The sequence below is a fragment of the Gavia stellata genome, chromosome 6 (genome assembly GCF_030936135.1).
Source record: "Gavia stellata isolate bGavSte3 chromosome 6, bGavSte3.hap2, whole genome shotgun sequence".
Lineage (NCBI taxonomy): Eukaryota > Metazoa > Chordata > Aves > Gaviiformes > Gaviidae > Gavia > Gavia stellata.
In genome coordinates, this window is record NC_082599.1 from 50,928,488 (window position 1) to 50,945,318 (window position 16,831).

General features: G+C 38.9%; 1 protein-coding gene across 1 annotated transcript; it reads left to right on the forward strand.

Annotated features, from left to right (window-relative positions):
* The first annotated feature begins 128 nt into the window (after positions 1-128).
* Positions 129-15,655, forward strand: FBXL2 (F-box and leucine rich repeat protein 2). The gene is made up of 10 exons (XM_059818882.1): positions 129-164; positions 232-346; positions 655-781; positions 977-1,051; positions 4,342-4,472; positions 8,347-8,407; positions 9,835-9,879; positions 10,180-10,236; positions 14,372-14,584; positions 15,548-15,655. Exons 1-10 carry the CDS (start codon positions 140-142, stop codon positions 15,653-15,655), a joined length of 957 nt encoding a protein of 318 aa, XP_059674865.1. The 5' UTR covers positions 129-139.
* The last annotated feature ends 1,176 nt before the right edge of the window (positions 15,656-16,831 follow it).

Sequence of the window (16,831 nt, forward strand, 5' to 3'; positions counted from 1 at the left end):
ACTGAGATGGAAGGAGGTAGGGGACAGAGCGCACTCTAGTGACTGTATTACAACTTGTGACATTATATTAATTCAGCTTTTTGTTGCTGTTTTAGGACCTTTGCACAGAACTGTAGGAACATCGAGCACTTAAATCTAAATGGGTGCACAAAAATCACTGACAGGTAAGTCAAAGGGGTTTTTTGTTTGATGGGAAAATTTGGAAAAAGAAGTAGCTGAAGGTATTTTTAGTGTGTCTGCTGTTTTGCAGCACGTGTTACAGTCTTAGCAGATTCTGTTCCAAGCTGAAACATCTGGATCTGACATCTTGCGTAGCCATCACAAACAGCTCTTTGAAAGGCTTAAGGTAAGAAGATTCAGTGTTTTGTGTTAAAGAAAAGGGTTTAAAGAGCTGTTCAGCATTTAATAAAGTTAGAAAAATCAGTGCTGTACCTTAATGCTGAGCATCAGCACTGACTATATCCTATATCTAGCACTTCTTGGGTGTAGACTATGATGTTTGTGTGTGGTCTTTTCTCATGACTTTTCTGTGGAGGCCTGGCACAGTCCACTGGCTATCATTAATTTCTAACAGTGTGTTTAATTTGGGTTTCCCACTGTTATGACTATTTGGAGGCTGGATTTAACTTTATGTATTTTTTTTAATTCTCCCAGTGAGGGTTGCAGAAATCTGGAACATTTGAATCTTTCCTGGTGTGATCAGATTACGAAGGATGGTATTGAAGCACTGGTGAAAGGGTGTAGTGGACTAAAAGCTCTATTTCTTAGAGGTTGCACACAGGTACATAACTGCTTGGGTGATTCTTTAGGAATAAAATTTTATTTTGGGTTTTTGAAATCTCCATGAATTAAAAAATACCATTTTTGTTACAGTCTTTTGTTCAATATTACAAGATGTGTACATTCTTTGGGCTGCTTTGCTGTGCATTTAATTTCTTGTTTCTTTTCCTATGTCCGATTTAACTGCTAAATACAGTTAGAAGATGAAGCATTGAAACACATTCAAAATCACTGTCATGAACTTGTAATCCTGAATTTGCAATCCTGTACAGTAAGTATTCGAAGCTTCAAAAGACACATTCTCTAAGAATCATAAACCATTTTTGAATGCTAATGAATTGATCTGCTACACACTTAAATAATTCAAATAGTACATCTCTGCAGTTTGCAGAATTCTGTGAGGAATAGAGGTCTTAAATGAGCTGGCTGTTTCTACAGCTGACTGTGGATTTGGAGTGTTGGGTTGGTTTTTTTCCCCTCATTACATCTTTTAACTGCAGCAAGCTCTAGAGTAAGAATTAACTGCATTCATTCAAATCTCATGAACTGTGTATGCGCTAAAGCATGCAGTTTTACAGATGTAGTTCTTGTTCTTCCATCCATTAAGGTCAAACATTTTGGTCTATTCATAATTTTAAGATTTCTAATTGAGCAGAAAGCATATTCTGGGCTACATAATTGAGAGTAAAATGTAATGGCATCATAACTGAAGATGATTCAGAACCATCTAGGTAGCAGGAGAAAGGCATGCTTTTTCAATAGTAATGGAAGAACACATTCATTTGTAATGAAATGACTGGGAATCATTCATGTACTTTTAGTTCTACTTAGAGAGTACACAAAAATTAGATTTGCTATATTTTATATTTGCTTTTTTGTTGTTTCTGATGTGACATTTTAGGAATGGGAAAGGTCTACTTTTAGATTTTAAATGTATGTAAGTCATTCTTTGTCTGTAAATAAGCCTTAGAAAATATTGAAATAAATTAGAATATCAGTGTTTCAGTCATGCAAACTTGAATAATGGAGTTAGATTTTTTTATTTATTTATTTATTTATTTTGCTTTTGGAAAGTTTTCTACATTTTTATTACTAGAAGGAATCATAAAATCTGCTTGGGCTAAAACTCTCAAATCTGTTTTACACATTATTCCTGAATGAATGTGGCATGGGACCATTTTTTATTAAGATTGGATGAAAATTTTTGGACCTAATAGATTTCTTTAAAGTGTTGAACATTTTGGAATGTTAGGGATTATTAAAAGTTACATTAAAAAATTGCAGAAATTAAGAACAATATGAATACAAAGCTTGAGCTTCCATGAGCCAGATGTTTAGTGAAAGAGAATTTTCAGATTTTTCAATCTGAATTTAGGTGCCCACTGAAGTTGGGCACCTAAGATAATGGGAATGAAAGGAAGTTCCTTCTTTCGGTCAGAACCACACTTAAATAAATAAAAGTCAGTACTTGATTTCCTCCGCTTTCACTCTTCTTTTTGTTGTCCTCCTCCTTCAAAGTGCTTTTTCTATTGCGTTTTATCTGAGACTAATGAGATATATGAAGGCCAGCCTTTTCTGATTATTTTTGTGGAAGGGTCTCAAGAGGTCTGATGATAATCAGTTATGATCTCTCCTGCTTAAAAGGGCCATTGGCATAGAAGTGTACCAGAGTTTTCCCTTGGCCAGTATGTTTGTTGTCATGTAGATATTAAGTACCAACAAAAAATCCCTCATCAGTGAAAGTATTTTTGCCTCTGAATTTTTTGAGTTGATAATCTGTGTGTCCTACCTAGTTACGTGTGCTTTAAAGCTTTATTTCACTGGGTATGTGTCCTGCTTGCTACGGCTTAGAAGCATGCTTCCAGAAGCAGCCAGGCTCTTTATGACCAAAGGGCTAGCACTGATTTTTACACAGCAGGTCTCTTTGTGCTTTACATGATCCACACTTTAATTCTAGTGGCTCTGGTTTACGGACTTTGTAAAATGCCAGGCCAGTTCCAGCAGCTATGGAACGAACTGATGTTAACTCTGGAAACGGCACATTTGAACGTCTTTAGAGTGTAGAAACTGGGGACTTGCAGGCATTTTTGAGCACTTTTCTTTCCTGAGAGGGATGTAGGCATTGAAATCACAAGCAATTTCAGAATGGAAAATTTTCGTATGCAACTTGAGGGTTTTGTCCATCTCCAGCAGCAGCATAAAATTTACATAGTCCTTACCTCCAAAATAGTTCCTTTTCCATATGTTAGTGTAATGAGTATCTCTCAAAGGGAACAAAACAATTCCAGAAAATATCTTTTTATCTGTAAATGATGCGAATCCTTCTGGATCCACAAAAAGAAGACAAGACTTCTAGTTTTCTGTCTGGAATAATTTTTATTTGACAGAAAGATTTGCAAATTTAAAATACCGATATTAAAAAGTGCTGGGTTGGGGGAGGGGGCATAAGGTGAATCTCCCTTTGTCCTGAGCTACTGCTATTTCTCATCCTGTTTTCATCTATGAAAGGTAATGTTTGTGGTAATAGCCTCAGAAATATGCTATAGTAGTATTAGCGTACCTAGATGAGTGGCTTATAAAAGGGATGTGTATATTTAATTCAAAATACAGTCGAGGTCTTTGTTACCATTGGAAGAGTAATGTTAGGCCAGGAAATAAAATGATCTGTTTTACCATGAAGGATTAGTCATTCAGCAGAAAAATTAAATTTTGGAGTGAAGAGTGGGAAGAGGAGAGAATACTTTTTCCAGAAGAGAAGACCTGTAAACAAAATAATATTTGCACACACACCCAATAACCTAGTTCCTGTTGCTATTTTGTGTGCAGCTGCATTGGGGTTGTTTCTTATAGTTCCTGTTTCAGAGAGAAAACTTTCTGATTCATAGTCTAAATTTAGAGTTACTTTTTTCAGAATATCTAGTACGGAACAACTTTGAGAAATTAAAACCCCTCTTTTGAGTTAAATCTTTCAGCTAAAGACCAACTGCATAGGGTAGGGCAAACCTGGCTTTTACATATGTCTTCTGTAAAGAACGGATTATATGTAATTGTTTACCTGTAACTCTTGCTTTGAAAATTATCTGGAGGTGAAGGATTTTTACACTTGGGTTCTACTGATCCAGTGCTTTAAGCTCTCTTTTGCACTGTTCCTGAACATACACAGTCACTGGAATTAAACACCTGAACTCTACAAACATAGAAGCAGCAAGCTATTTCACACAATGACAACTACAATTAAAAAAAAACATGTGAAGATTATAAAGCAAAAGCAAAGTGAAAGAGGAAGACAACAACAAACAACTCTCCCTCTGTGCTTCAGACTGTCTTCGAGCAGTACTCAAGATCTGTGGAAAAATACATAGATAAGTAGGAATTGTTTGTGTTGATTATCTTCAGTGTTATCAATGAACATGGTTTCACGATGGTATTTTTTGGTTGAAAATCCACAGGTTGCCATGGTTATATACAATGTGACACTAACAGTTTAGTAATATGACTTGATTTTTGTTCTTAGCTGATTACTTGATAATGAAGTAACTTCAACCTTTTTCTGTGTTGCAGCAAATTTCAGATGAAGGCATTGTAAAAATCTGCAGAGGATGTCATAGACTTCAGTCACTCTGTGTTTCAGGCTGTAGCAACCTTACAGATGCTTCTCTCACAGCACTTGGTCTAAACTGTCCAAGGCTGAAGTGAGTATGTCATGTTGTTACTGGCCTGATCTAAGAAATTCTCTTCTGAAGCTAATCAGCTGATACCCATGGGTTTGATTTAGCTTTGTGTTGTTTGTGTTATCTTTGCATTGTTAGAAGTACCAGCTGAATATAAGCTGGGCCTCTGTAGCTAGCATATGAATGTAGTCTACTGTATATTGGAAAAACAAGAATTAATGTATGACAAATAAAACGTATTGAACCTAGCAGATCAATTCTGTGCTTCTAGCTAAATATTTTAGGTACTAATTACAAGCCAGAAGAAAAGAAGATATAAAGCCCATTATTTTTTTAAAAGGTAAAAAAATCTGTAGTTGTGTTGTGTCTTGTGATGTTTGTACTCTGATGTGGTTTTATGCAGTTGTTTGTCTTGCAAAAAAATAGTTAAATCGTACCTGAATATTATATTTACATATTGTTTTATAAATACGTTTTTAATATGCTTTGCAGTACATCCTGGCATTCTTAAATTCTGATACGGAGTGTGCTAATGCCTCTGCAAGTACTGAGGACTGGTATTTATGGGATACGTTTTGAGTAATAGGGGCTCATCAGTTGAAAATAATATAAACTTTTACATTGATGTAATTTGCGCTAGCATATGTTATGGTGGTATTCTCAGAAGTGGGGACAGCTTCAGCTTTAATAATGAAGCTCAGTCATGCAGCAGCTCTTTGGTTGTAGGGACGTATAATACTTCTCATAAGGTCTAATTTTAATGTAAAGTAAATCGAAACAACAGATTTTTGGATTACACTAAATTGCCATTTATGACAGGGACTTGCAGGAGTTGCAACTTGTTATACTTGAATCACAGATAAATGGAGGAAAGTAGATCATAAAAATTAGGGGAAGCTGCATTCAAATGCCAGTGTGCATTATGCTGACATGTAGTGTTTCTTTAGCTGAATAAGTGAAAAATAGCTTTTGTTACTGTGGAAAACCTGTCCTTAAGACAATTCCAGAGTGACGGTCCCCTTCATGTAACAATTCATACTTACAAGAGCTTACGCGTGTGCCCATGTTGGGAGCTGGGAAGTCTTCTGACATACTTAATTGTCTTCCTTAGAAGGCTGTGCTGTCATTACTGGTCTTTTTACACAATTTCTGTCATTCTCTCTATTCAAAGTTCACATTGGAAATAAAAGGAGGTCTAAAGTGCAATTCTTTCCAAGGGCAGTACAAGTGTAGCAGGGATTGTTTTGACTTTGGTAGGTAAACTGTTAGCCCCTGTCTGTGCCACGAGGGGGAAGGCGTCTGCCATTCTTCTCCTTTAATGAGGAACAGTATAAGGAAAAAAATGACCCTTTGCAGTGATTACTGCAGAAGAGTGCATGATGGAAAGACAGATGATACAGCTGGTTACATCTGGACTTTTGGGATCATGTATGGAAAGTACTTGATAAAAATTGTGTTGGAAATCAAAGGAAATGTAATTCCACACTTGTGTGTACCTTCTGAATAGTTCAGTGCTGAGTATTAAACTCTCCTGCCTCTGTTGGATGTGCTGGCCCTGTTAGGAAGCTTTTGAGTATTTTCTGTGCTGTGCTACTCTCACTTCACTTCAGGGTCTTGGATGTCCTACTATGCTGCTTTCCATGATATCGCTGTGTTCTGCAGCTGTTACCACTTGCAAATGACATCTCCTTGAAAAAAAAATCCTAAGCTTGACCAACTCCCTTCAGCTGTTTTTCCCCTACATCAAGATATAGCTGTCTCCTCATCCTTTTTCATATCTGTTCATTTAAGTGCTTGATACCTTCTCTGTTTTTCTTTTTTAGCACTTTTTAGTGTTAAAATACTAGTAGGTGTTTTGGTGAGGCATATTGAGAAAAGCACCCATGAACCATGAATGTCTTTGTCTAGGTGGGGCTGTGAAAATTAGGATCATACTGCCTTTAACCCCACCAATGTTCTCTCCCACCTGCTGCTAATTCAACAGGAGTAGGGAGGTGCTGTGTGCAGAGACACTCCAGGTGTGCAGAAAAGACACCTGTAGGTAATGAATGCAACTATGAGGTCTGTTTCAGAGAACATTGCTTTATAAGAGTGGGGAATCTGCTCTGGGATGCCATTTTGCCTCATCGGCTCCCATGCTAGGTACTTTGTCATGAATCACTGGATGGGAAGTAAATGCCAGTTGTAGCTGGAAAAAAGAAGGGCCCTCTGTAATTAAGTGCAATCACTAAAACAAAGGAAAAATTAGAACTTCACTCATGTTCATGCTGACCAGTGCCTTCCCACCTGTTTTTCATACTGGGACCTGATTGATGCAGTGTGTGTATATATATAGCTCACTCTCCCCATTCTGCTTCTCTGACTGACTGCGCACCCAATTTCAGGAAAGCTAGAGCTGCTCGTCTTCTGGTTTCTTAGTCTGTTTCCATATTCTTATTTTCAACTGGATGTGCAGTAAGTAGCATCCCCACTATTTTGTACACTGCAGATGTAATTTTTTCCCCCCTTCAAATTCAGAAATGTAATGAGGTTGGGGATCCAATGGTTCTAAGTGTAGATGGGGTTGAAAGCAAGTAAATGAGGTAAAGGGTAACAAATGTGACCTGAATCATGGAGTTGTTTGATGTTGTTGGGTTTTTTTCTTTCCTATCCAGCATCCTAGGTAATTTTCAGAATAGCTGAGAGTATTTTATGGTAGGTTGGTAACTGCCCTTGATGGAAGGGCACAAAGTTTCCAAATGTGAGTCTGGAAGGAAAATCCGGAGGTGTTACACAACCATCCATTTGGAAAGCAGTACCTGCCTTGCCACCTCTCTGTTGGCTGTTCTTGAGTTTCCATCATACTTCTGAACCTCATTGAAGACTGCCACTCTGGAAGTGGTTATCGGGGGTGTAGCCTGTGGGGCTGCTTCCCTCTAAACTCAGCTGCGCTCTTGCTTTTGGCTTGGGAAGAGATTGATCCAGCGAAGTCATAGTCAGAGCCCCACATTCTGTACTCTGGTGGGGTTGTGTTTTTCTCATGCACGCAGCATGGTTTTTCCCTTTGCACTTTATCCATAGAGAGAGTGCTTTCTAATGACCTCCTAAACCAGTGGAAGCAGCTAGATGCCTCTAAATGTTACCACAGCAAGAGGTTCTTTTGTCCATCTTGCCCTGCCTCCTCCCCCACCGACCCCAGTATAGAAGTGTTTGCTGCGGTGAAGTGAGTAAGTTGCACTTAGTTTGTGCTTTTCCCCTTATTCGTCTTGATGAATATTCATCTTACTCCGCCTGCAAAGTAAAAAGTGTTCACTAAAAAAAAAAAAAAGCAAATGACCAAAAACCAGTTACGGTATGGAGGCCTATTCTATGTACTAGTGGTGGTGTTTGGGGCAGTTGACCTTTTTTTTGTCAGTACTGCTTCCCAGTACCTCTCAAAAGAGTGTTAGGTCTATTTTTCCAAAACACTGTGTTATTTTCTTTAAGGTTGTGTTGGTGTAGTTTATTGTTACTACTCCGGGCTTGGAGAATTTAAGCTCTTTGCTTTCTGGTAACTTGAACTCAGGGTTTATTCTCTCATATTTTTCCTCAGATAACACATGAGAAAACTTGAGCATTATGCTGTCTTACTGAAACAAGAGGTTAAGATGCCTATAATTATGTATAATTTTTTTCCACTAAATGTTGAGAAGATTTGAGGATTGAACTTAATCTGTTCTGTGACTATTAGAATCTTCTGATAAGCTGGATCAAAAGTCTGCCTAGTGCTTTTTAATTGCAAATTACTGTGAAAAATAGGTATATATAATATACATTTGCTATTGAGAGCTTTAAGTTGCAGAAGACAAATTTGTATCTCAAATGCATTTGCTGTTCTCTATGTTAATGTTTTCTTTAACGTTTAAAACTTTTCCAGGATTTTGGAAGCTGCAAGATGTTCACATCTTACAGATGCTGGTTTTACCCTTTTAGCACGGGTAAGAGTCATTTCAGAAGTTTAGATCTCGCTTTGTTTTCATTGCTGGTGAGCAGCTGTGAATTGATGTAGTCCTGCTGGGAAGGAATATGAGAAGAAGAAAAATAAAGTAGGAGGAAGACGGTGGAGGAGGGGACTAAAAAGTGGTTTTATTTCTGGATTATACTTAAAGCAGCAACTTGATTTATTTTGCCATCTATCATTGCTTTTTTCACTTTTTTTCCCTCCTTTTTTAATATGTTTCAGTTGGATTTATTACGCTTAACATAATTCTAAACTTGTGTTATGTATTCTAGCCAAATTTCCTCCATAAAGATAACACATACCCTTGTGATATTTACACCCAAAACATCACAATATAATAGATTATTCTGAGCATACCTTTAAGTTACAAAAATACTTACATTATACATTATAAACTATAAGTACTTGTGCTCTGATTCATGCTATAAGTATGTAAAGTAAGCACATAGATTATATAAAATGCTTCAAGTTAGACTTGCTGATTTAGGAAATCTGAACACAAAAATAATGCTCTGTAAACAGGATTCATTTACGCTACTGATACTTCGTGTGAATGAAAGTTTCTTCTAGCCACAGTGGTTAAACAGAGTTGTTGTGTAATCATTCAGCACTACAGCCTTGGGCTTTCGGTAGTCACCTCAAGCCTGCTTTTGGGACCTGCAAGTTAAACCATTTTTTCATACGCCTGTAAATAACAGGGTTTGGGGTTTGGGCTGAGCCGTGTCACCGTGTGGTCTGCTGCGAAGTCACGAGCTTACATAATTTTCTTGAAATTAGTCATGATCAGTTATTGAAAGCACTTCTAAAAGCGTGCTAGGGATCTCTCAGAATATTGGGGAAATTGCTTGTATAAATGTGAAGTGCAGCTTTCTTCCACTGTTAAAGTGGACCCTGTTTTATTATTTTCAGCATTCATTAGCAAAGCAAATTGTTTTTAAGGCTTCTTTCTAAAGTATGATGGTGAAGGGAGATGTTTCATGGGCTTAAGTGTGTTTCAGATTAGTTTGGTGCACGTTGATGTACGCAGAAGTTGGATTCATTTGTATGCAGATTAGTTAGCTAGGTTTGAATTGAAGTTGACCCCAAGAAGGGGAAGGGAAGCAGGGGTGAGTGAGTACTGATGACATACCTACTGTTCCCAGCCTTACAGGGCAAGGAGGAGAAACTTCACTTGGTAAAAGAAAGGCTGAAAATGTAGAGGTTTGGGGAGGAGGTGTTGCACTGCTTGTGGATTTTTTTTTTTTACCCTTTTTTTGTCCTTTGATCAAAGGCTTGAAGGGATTTAGCTCACAATTTCCTCTTGAGGCTGTGCTTTCACATATTACTAGCCCTGTGCATGATTTTATGTCTATACACTGTTTTATTTTGCCTTTTGTTTATCTATTTGGTTTTTGTTTGTTTTAGAATTGCCACGAGCTGGAGAAGATGGACTTGGAAGAATGCGTTCTGGTGAGATTTAATATGAAAAGAAATATTGAACGTCCAGTGTAAGAATGCAGTGCCAATAAGAACATTAGCACTTTTGGTTAAACGTGCTTTGTTTTTTTATTAATAGTGCTGTGTTTGTGATAGTAAATAAAAATAATTATTAGGAAATTCTATACAGGGAAATATTTGAAGAGCAACAGGTGATTGGGTGTTTTCCAGAAATAACAGAACCTTCACCTGGTAGAGAAAGAAATAGCCTATTTGAGGGTTGGCCCTCCTACTGTATGTTGCTTATGGTTGCTTGGTTTCCTTTATTTCTAGATAACTGACAGCACATTGATACAACTTTCTATACACTGTCCTAAGCTACAAGCATTGGTAAGTTTAACTCTTAGTTTGTGTACTTTAATATATACCTCCAAAACCACACACATAAGCAACTCCTTCAGTATAAAACGAGGCTGTTTACTCTGGATCTAGAAAAAGTTCCTGATGTAGGGTGATACTGTGCAAAATATATGCAAATTTCATCAGTATTCTAAAAGAAGCATATTATTCCTAAAATATTTACATGCATTGTGTGATAAAATTTTACCAAATCAGTGAGTAATAACGAGAAAGCTTATATTTTATGGTTAACATCCATCATGTTTGATTACTTAGTTAAACCAAAACTTTTCATGGTCAACTTGCAGTTCTTGGACTTGATAGATACTCTTAAGTGTTCACTAATGGTTTTCTTACGGAGTATGACATTTTAAGTTAAATATTGAATAAACAAAACCAGTCAGTGAAGATAAATGTAATCACTCTGTAATCAGCTTTGCATGCAAGCAGTTTTTCCCAAGGACTACATTTACATAGTAAATTATGGAAGGTTTTTTGACCTAGACTTTTGAACATAGTTGGAGAGGGCTGAGATGCCTTCAGTGGGGTGCCCTGCTTACTGTATTTCAAAGAACTGGTTTTTAGTGAATGGTTGCTTAGCTCTTTCAAAACATCAAAAATAATTTCAGGCGACATAAATTTGGCTGTTCTTCAGTCAAGGTACTCCAAAATTACTAGACTGTCCTTACAAGAAAGGGAGGGTCCTGTATTTAGAGCCAATTGTCCCATAAGTGTAGATCTGTTATATACTACTCCAAATGTACCTGAGAGAACAAGTATCTTTATAATCTGTTCTTAGATGGGATTAAAGGAAGGTTTGCTGCTTCATTAATTAAATTGTTTTATGATTGGTTAGTGTTACTCACTCAGTGTTACTAAGGTAGCAACTTGGGGAGAGGTGGCTTTTAAAAAGGAGCTTGTTCACTATTTTTTATTGTTGTTGGTTTTAATTTTTGCTTATTAATTGTCCGACCTCATTTCTGTACCACAATTCTCAATGTTAAGCCAAACAAGAGTTGTCAGGAGATGTGGAGCCATTTATATGGGACATTTTCTGTTCTTCTATGACAGATGTGTTTTCGTATTGTAATCCCAACCATAACCAGTACTTGCAAGAGATCTTTTGTACCAGTTCTGCCACTGCTTCACCAGAGATATCATAAAACCTCATAACTTTCAAGTATTTTTCTCAACCTGCTCCCGTTTGCTGGCCTCTGTGTGTTAGCCCACAGATGGGGAGGTGTGGCACTGGTAAAGTAACATAACTTTTCTAAGGGAACCAGAAAAACGGATCTTTTTGTTGGTGTGTATATCCTGTGTGTAGGAAGGATACGTACTCAACAATTGTGAGTGAACAGTGGTGGCTGAGAATTACAGGGAAAGAAAAAACAGACTAGCAGGTGCCAAATATACCCTGTGTGAACTAATCTTGATACTTCATATGTGAAATCACATACTGTTTATGGTTCTGTAAACTCTTGTGTAGCTGTGCTTTAGCATATGTTTGGAATATTTGCAGTTTAAACAAATATTTTGGAGTTGTAGAAATCAGCTGTGAATTTGGTTTTTGGTGTTTGGAGACTCAGTAGACTGTGGAAGTAAGCAAAAGCACTGTTAGACCAATGATAAACAACTGTTACACCTTCATCAGTATCAGAGTACTCAAATGCTTTATTACTTACTGGACTTAAGAAGTAATTTCTGGTGAAAGTGTTTAAAAATTGTACGTTCAAATTACTGGAGAAACTGTGAAATAGTCGTGATATTCCTGGAGATGAGAAGACAATTGAATTCTTCAGTTAAGTTGATCATACTGTTTCTTACTGTCACAGTATATCATGCCATATTTGATTTATACACACCAATTAGTATGTATTAACAAAAAAAATAATTTGACCATATCTCTTTGTTCTAAAGATTTCAAGCAGTTGTCTTTGTGAAATTCCACATTATTAACAATCTCTAACAGGCTTATGAAGTTAGAAAAATCAGGCGGTTTAATACAAAGTATGTATCATTTGGCATATTCGTGTTACAAAGTTCTGCGAACTCAGCTGTACATCCTGTATTGTCCTTTCAGTACCAAATACAGTGTCTCAGGAAAGCTGAATTTTATAAGCTGCTTACTTCCTGGGACGGAAAACTCTTAATTAGCCAGCAGACTGCTGCCGTAACCAACAGCTTCACATAACCTCCTGTCCTTCCTTGAAACAGCAGGTCTATTATAAATGTTCTTTAACCCTGCAACTGCTGATTGTTTCCAGGCTGTGAGCCAAATCAAATGCTCAGAACACATACATAAAGGAAGTAGGTATAGGAAAGAACTTAAGTATTTAAAGAGTTGATAGAGTTGCAGAATGTAAACATGTCGTAAGATAAAACGCTGTTGATAGGGGCGAGCACTTCATTTCTGTTGCCTTTTGGGGACAGTGTGCACTAGCTGTGGTGTTGCTTGGAGTCACTGCCAGCTGCTCACACTCGGTGAGTGAGTAAAATTGGACCAGCTGGAGCTGAAGGGAAGCTGTGGGGTGGCTCCCCATCAGACTGCAGGGGAGCTGCAGACCTGTCTCCCAGCCTCGTCTCTGGTTACTTGTTCATCTTGTTCAGCAAAGGAGAAAAAAAAGTTGAGGGGCAGGTTGTTCTAAAGGGCAGGACAGACCCCGTGTGTCTGGTAGCAGGCAAGAAATGCTCATGACTCTAGCTGAGGTAAAATAAGGGTAAGCCATGTTGGTAGTCCTCAGGCTTCCTTGTCAGGCTGAAATAAAAGGAGACAGATGTGTTGTACCGAGAGAAGGGAAGGATTACATGTTTGATTCAGATGATTGGCAGGAGGTACTTTTGAGCACTACTGTTAGCTTGCACCAAGTTAAAAAGCACTTTTAGATGGCTGCACGTGTTTCTTCATCGGTTGCTGTCTGAAAAATACTTGTGGCAAGGAAATGCTACTTCAGAACCAGTCACCATTAGACTTAGATACAAGTACGGGCAAGACACAGGGCTGAGCAGAAAGCAAGGAGCTAGCTCAGAGCCCAGGGCGAGAGGAGTGAAGTTCGTAGATCCTGCACATTTCTAGTGCGGAAGACTTGAGAGCATTCATTTCACTGGTGACAGAGAGTGGTTTTTAAGCCTCCTCTGAGGAAAGTCTGTTTCCTGTTGTTGTCATCATTATTGCTTCCAAAAGTCATGAATTCCCTAAACGAACCAGGAAGCTGCTTTATGTGGTGCTACTGCCTGAGATGCTGCAACTTTTTCCGTGCTCTTGAAATTCAGGGGAGTAAAAAAGTATGCTGAAGAGGAGCAGAATTTTTTGGTTTATTATGCTGACTGTTACAGAAAAGACCTGCTCCTGCAGCTGTACAAGATGTTTATTACTCCTTGTATGTACAGCCTGGGGTGCTAAGCGGTTTTCCTGAAATCATTATTTGGCAAATCAGTCCAGTCTGACTGTTCTTTATTTATGTGGACTTACTTGCACAGGCTTGGTGTATGAAAACATGGTAGCTGTGAAACAGTAACTCCTGTCAGTAGGTCCTCATCTATTCCTGTATGTTCTTGACCATCCTTTAAAGTTTCTGGCACAGCACATGTGCTGTTACACCTATCGGTAACAGAGGTGAGTGACAATTGGAACAGAATTTCCACGTTCATGGAGAGCAAAGGGGCCTGAGGAATTTGCCAGTGATGGTTGTTTGGGACTCTACTCATTCTGAAGCAAAGTTAAAAATAAAGTACAACCCTTTTGTTAAACAGAGCTGTTTCTTTGGTTGTTGTTCTGGATTCCAGCTGTATACTCTTTTTAACTATTTAATCAGGAAATTAGGAAAAATTTCTTTACTGAGAGAGTGGTGAAACACTGGAATAAGCTGCCCAGGGAAGTGGTGGAGTCACCATCCCTGGAGGTGTTCAAGGAACGTGTGGACGAGGCATTGTGGGACATGGTTTAGTGGGCATGGTGGGGTTGGGTTGATGACTGGACTTGATGATCTTACAGGTCTTTTCCAACCTTAACGATTCTGTGATTCTGTGATCATTAGAATGAAGGAGGTTGAAGAGGACTTCTGATGTTTAGAGGATAGAGTAACTTAGGACTGAGTGATGTCGTTAACTGTTTGCCTCTCTGTTTTAGAGCTTATCTCACTGTGAATTGATCACTGATGATGGGATTCTTCATCTGAGCAACAGTACGTGTGGTCACGAGAGGCTGCAGGTACTGGAGCTTGATAACTGTCTTCTCATCACTGACGTGACACTGGAACACCTGGAGAACTGCCACAACTTGGAGAGAATTGAGCTGTATGACTGTCAGCAGGTCACGCGAGCCGGAATCAAACGGATCAGAGTACGTGTTTGCTGATTTGTTCCGGTGGCACTGTCTGAGCCGTTGATACTGCTTGAGATTGTATGAATCCTGCAGATGTCCCAGGCAAGGCAAGACGGAAGAACAGGGTCTGAATATCATTCTCTTCAGTCTCCATCTCTGGGGACTAAACATAGCTTTTCTATATGAGCAGTAATAATTGTCTGTTTATAACTCATTGCACTTTTGCTGTTGGAATGATGAGTGCTTATCTTCTGCTTCCTGTATTCTTTCAAATACAGGCTTGTATGCTTTTAGGATTGTGCAGTGGCGTTCTTTAACACTCATAAAATATGTTAATATACAGAGCCACTAGTAAAACATCTGCATGGAGATTTCAGTTAATGGGTTGTAGGGCCATTAGGCCCTGGAATCCAGGCACAAGCTCTCTTTGTCCATGTACCTCCCCCATTAGGTCAGGGACCGCCTGCCTTGGGGGGCAGCATTTTAGCCTTACTGTTAAACCTGTCTGCAGCTTCATATCCTGGACTCGTGTCCAAATGCTTTAGCAATTGGAAGGGTCATCCCTGATAGTGACTACTGAGGGCAGATGCCCTGTTCTATTCCATGGTGCTTTCTGGGATGAAAGAAGCCAGGAATATGGGAGACAAGACACAAATCTTTCTTCGGTAGCCAGGGGTCCATCTCTCCCTGCAGCAGAACACGTGCCTCTGTAGACAGGGAGCTCTCTGGGCTGACTGGTGCTTTATTGGGAAATAAGTGGGAACCCTGAGCAGGTGAATGCCCAGGCATTAGCGTGCCTTAGCTGGATGTGAGTTGCGTGTCAGAAGACAGCTTGGATAGTATCAAGCATATAGATGCTTTTCTTTTCAGCTAACCAACCTTAATGAGAGCTGACTTGTTGGCAGTGATTGAGGTGTACTGCTTCTTTTTACTAGTTATGTTTATTTCTCTCCCATTATAATGCAGACTTTTCATCCACAGGCTCATCTACCTCACGTGAAAGTTCATGCTTACTTTGCTCCAGTGACTCCCCCTCCTTCGGTAGGAGGGAGCGGACAGCGCCTCTGCAGATGCTGTATTATTCTTTGACAGTAAGTGCAACAACACGGAAAAGTTTGTTGTTGTTGAAGAAAAGAATGGGACTGCACGTCAGTGGAAGGAGTTGGTTTCCTGACAGTCCTAATGGTGGTGTTTGGTCATCCAGTTTTGTGACAAGAAAAGCGTTTTTTTCCAGGTAAAAATCTTAACGTAATGTGCAGCTGTGGATTAAGTTGGTGATGCTTTGGTTTGTATTAGTAACTCCTTCCTTCTGTTGGCATGAGAACTGAAGTACCGTGTAAAATGTGGGGGCATTTCAGCACAGCAGCTACTTGGTGAAGGTTCACTAAACTTGGAAGTTAATTTGCATTTGTAAGCACTACAGAGCGTGAAGTTCTAACGTAGCGTGGAGCTCAAGTCCATCACACCAAGGAACTGAACCTGCTGTTCTGTAATATAAACGACAGATTAAATGCAAGGTTTAAGGACAAATCAGCTTTAGCAGATGTTGACCAAAAAATGCAAGGTAATCATGAGCTCTTAGAGCAAAACAGCTTATACCTTTTCATGATTCAGCTTCATATTTAATTATGTAACAGGACATAGTAGGTAATGTCAAAAGGTAAGGTAGTACCTCAAGAGAACCATATAAATAGAAATACTTCCCAAGTTTTTGAACTTGGTTCAGTTGAACTATGTGTTATTATAAAGCTTGCCCGTCACGGAAGCACGTTTTGTGCCCAATGCCATCGGCCTTTAAAAGGGGTAAGAAACCCACTGTGGTAGAGCTGGTGCACTCTACTGTACTTGGCTGCCACTCTCATACGTGGTGCTTACTGTAACACTGTTCCTGCGTGTCCTCAGTTACCTCCTCAGTTTGTAAGGAAAGGCTGCAGCGGTGCTAGGAAGAGGGGTGTATTATTCATGCTTTTCTACAGATGAGGAATGGAAACCAGGGTCAGTTACAGGCACTGTGATGGAGCGAGGAATTCAATTCAAGCTGTTTGTCCCACCTGTTTCAGGGACACAGCAAGCAGATGGGCAAATAAATCTGTAGGCAGGTGTTGAACCAAACCCAACCTGTGGTTTTCAAATGTAGAAAGCCAAACTCTTCCCATTTGGGTTATTTAAGAAGCTGCCAACTTCTGAATGATAATAATGATAAAATCTGTGTATTAAAGGCCATGCTTTCATCCTTCGTTTTTCAGTGCTAGAGGGTTAGATAGA

Excerpts from the sequence above, each read along its gene's own strand:
- FBXL2 (XM_059818882.1), top strand. The coding sequence starts at position 140 with ATGGGTGCACAAAAATCACTGACAG. Across the intron at positions 782-976 it reads TTCTTAGAGGTTGCACACAG|TTAGAAGATGAAGCATTGAA; the intron begins GTACATAACTGC and ends TGCTAAATACAG. Across the intron at positions 14,585-15,547 it reads CCGGAATCAAACGGATCAGA|GCTCATCTACCTCACGTGAA; the intron begins GTACGTGTTTGC and ends TTTCATCCACAG.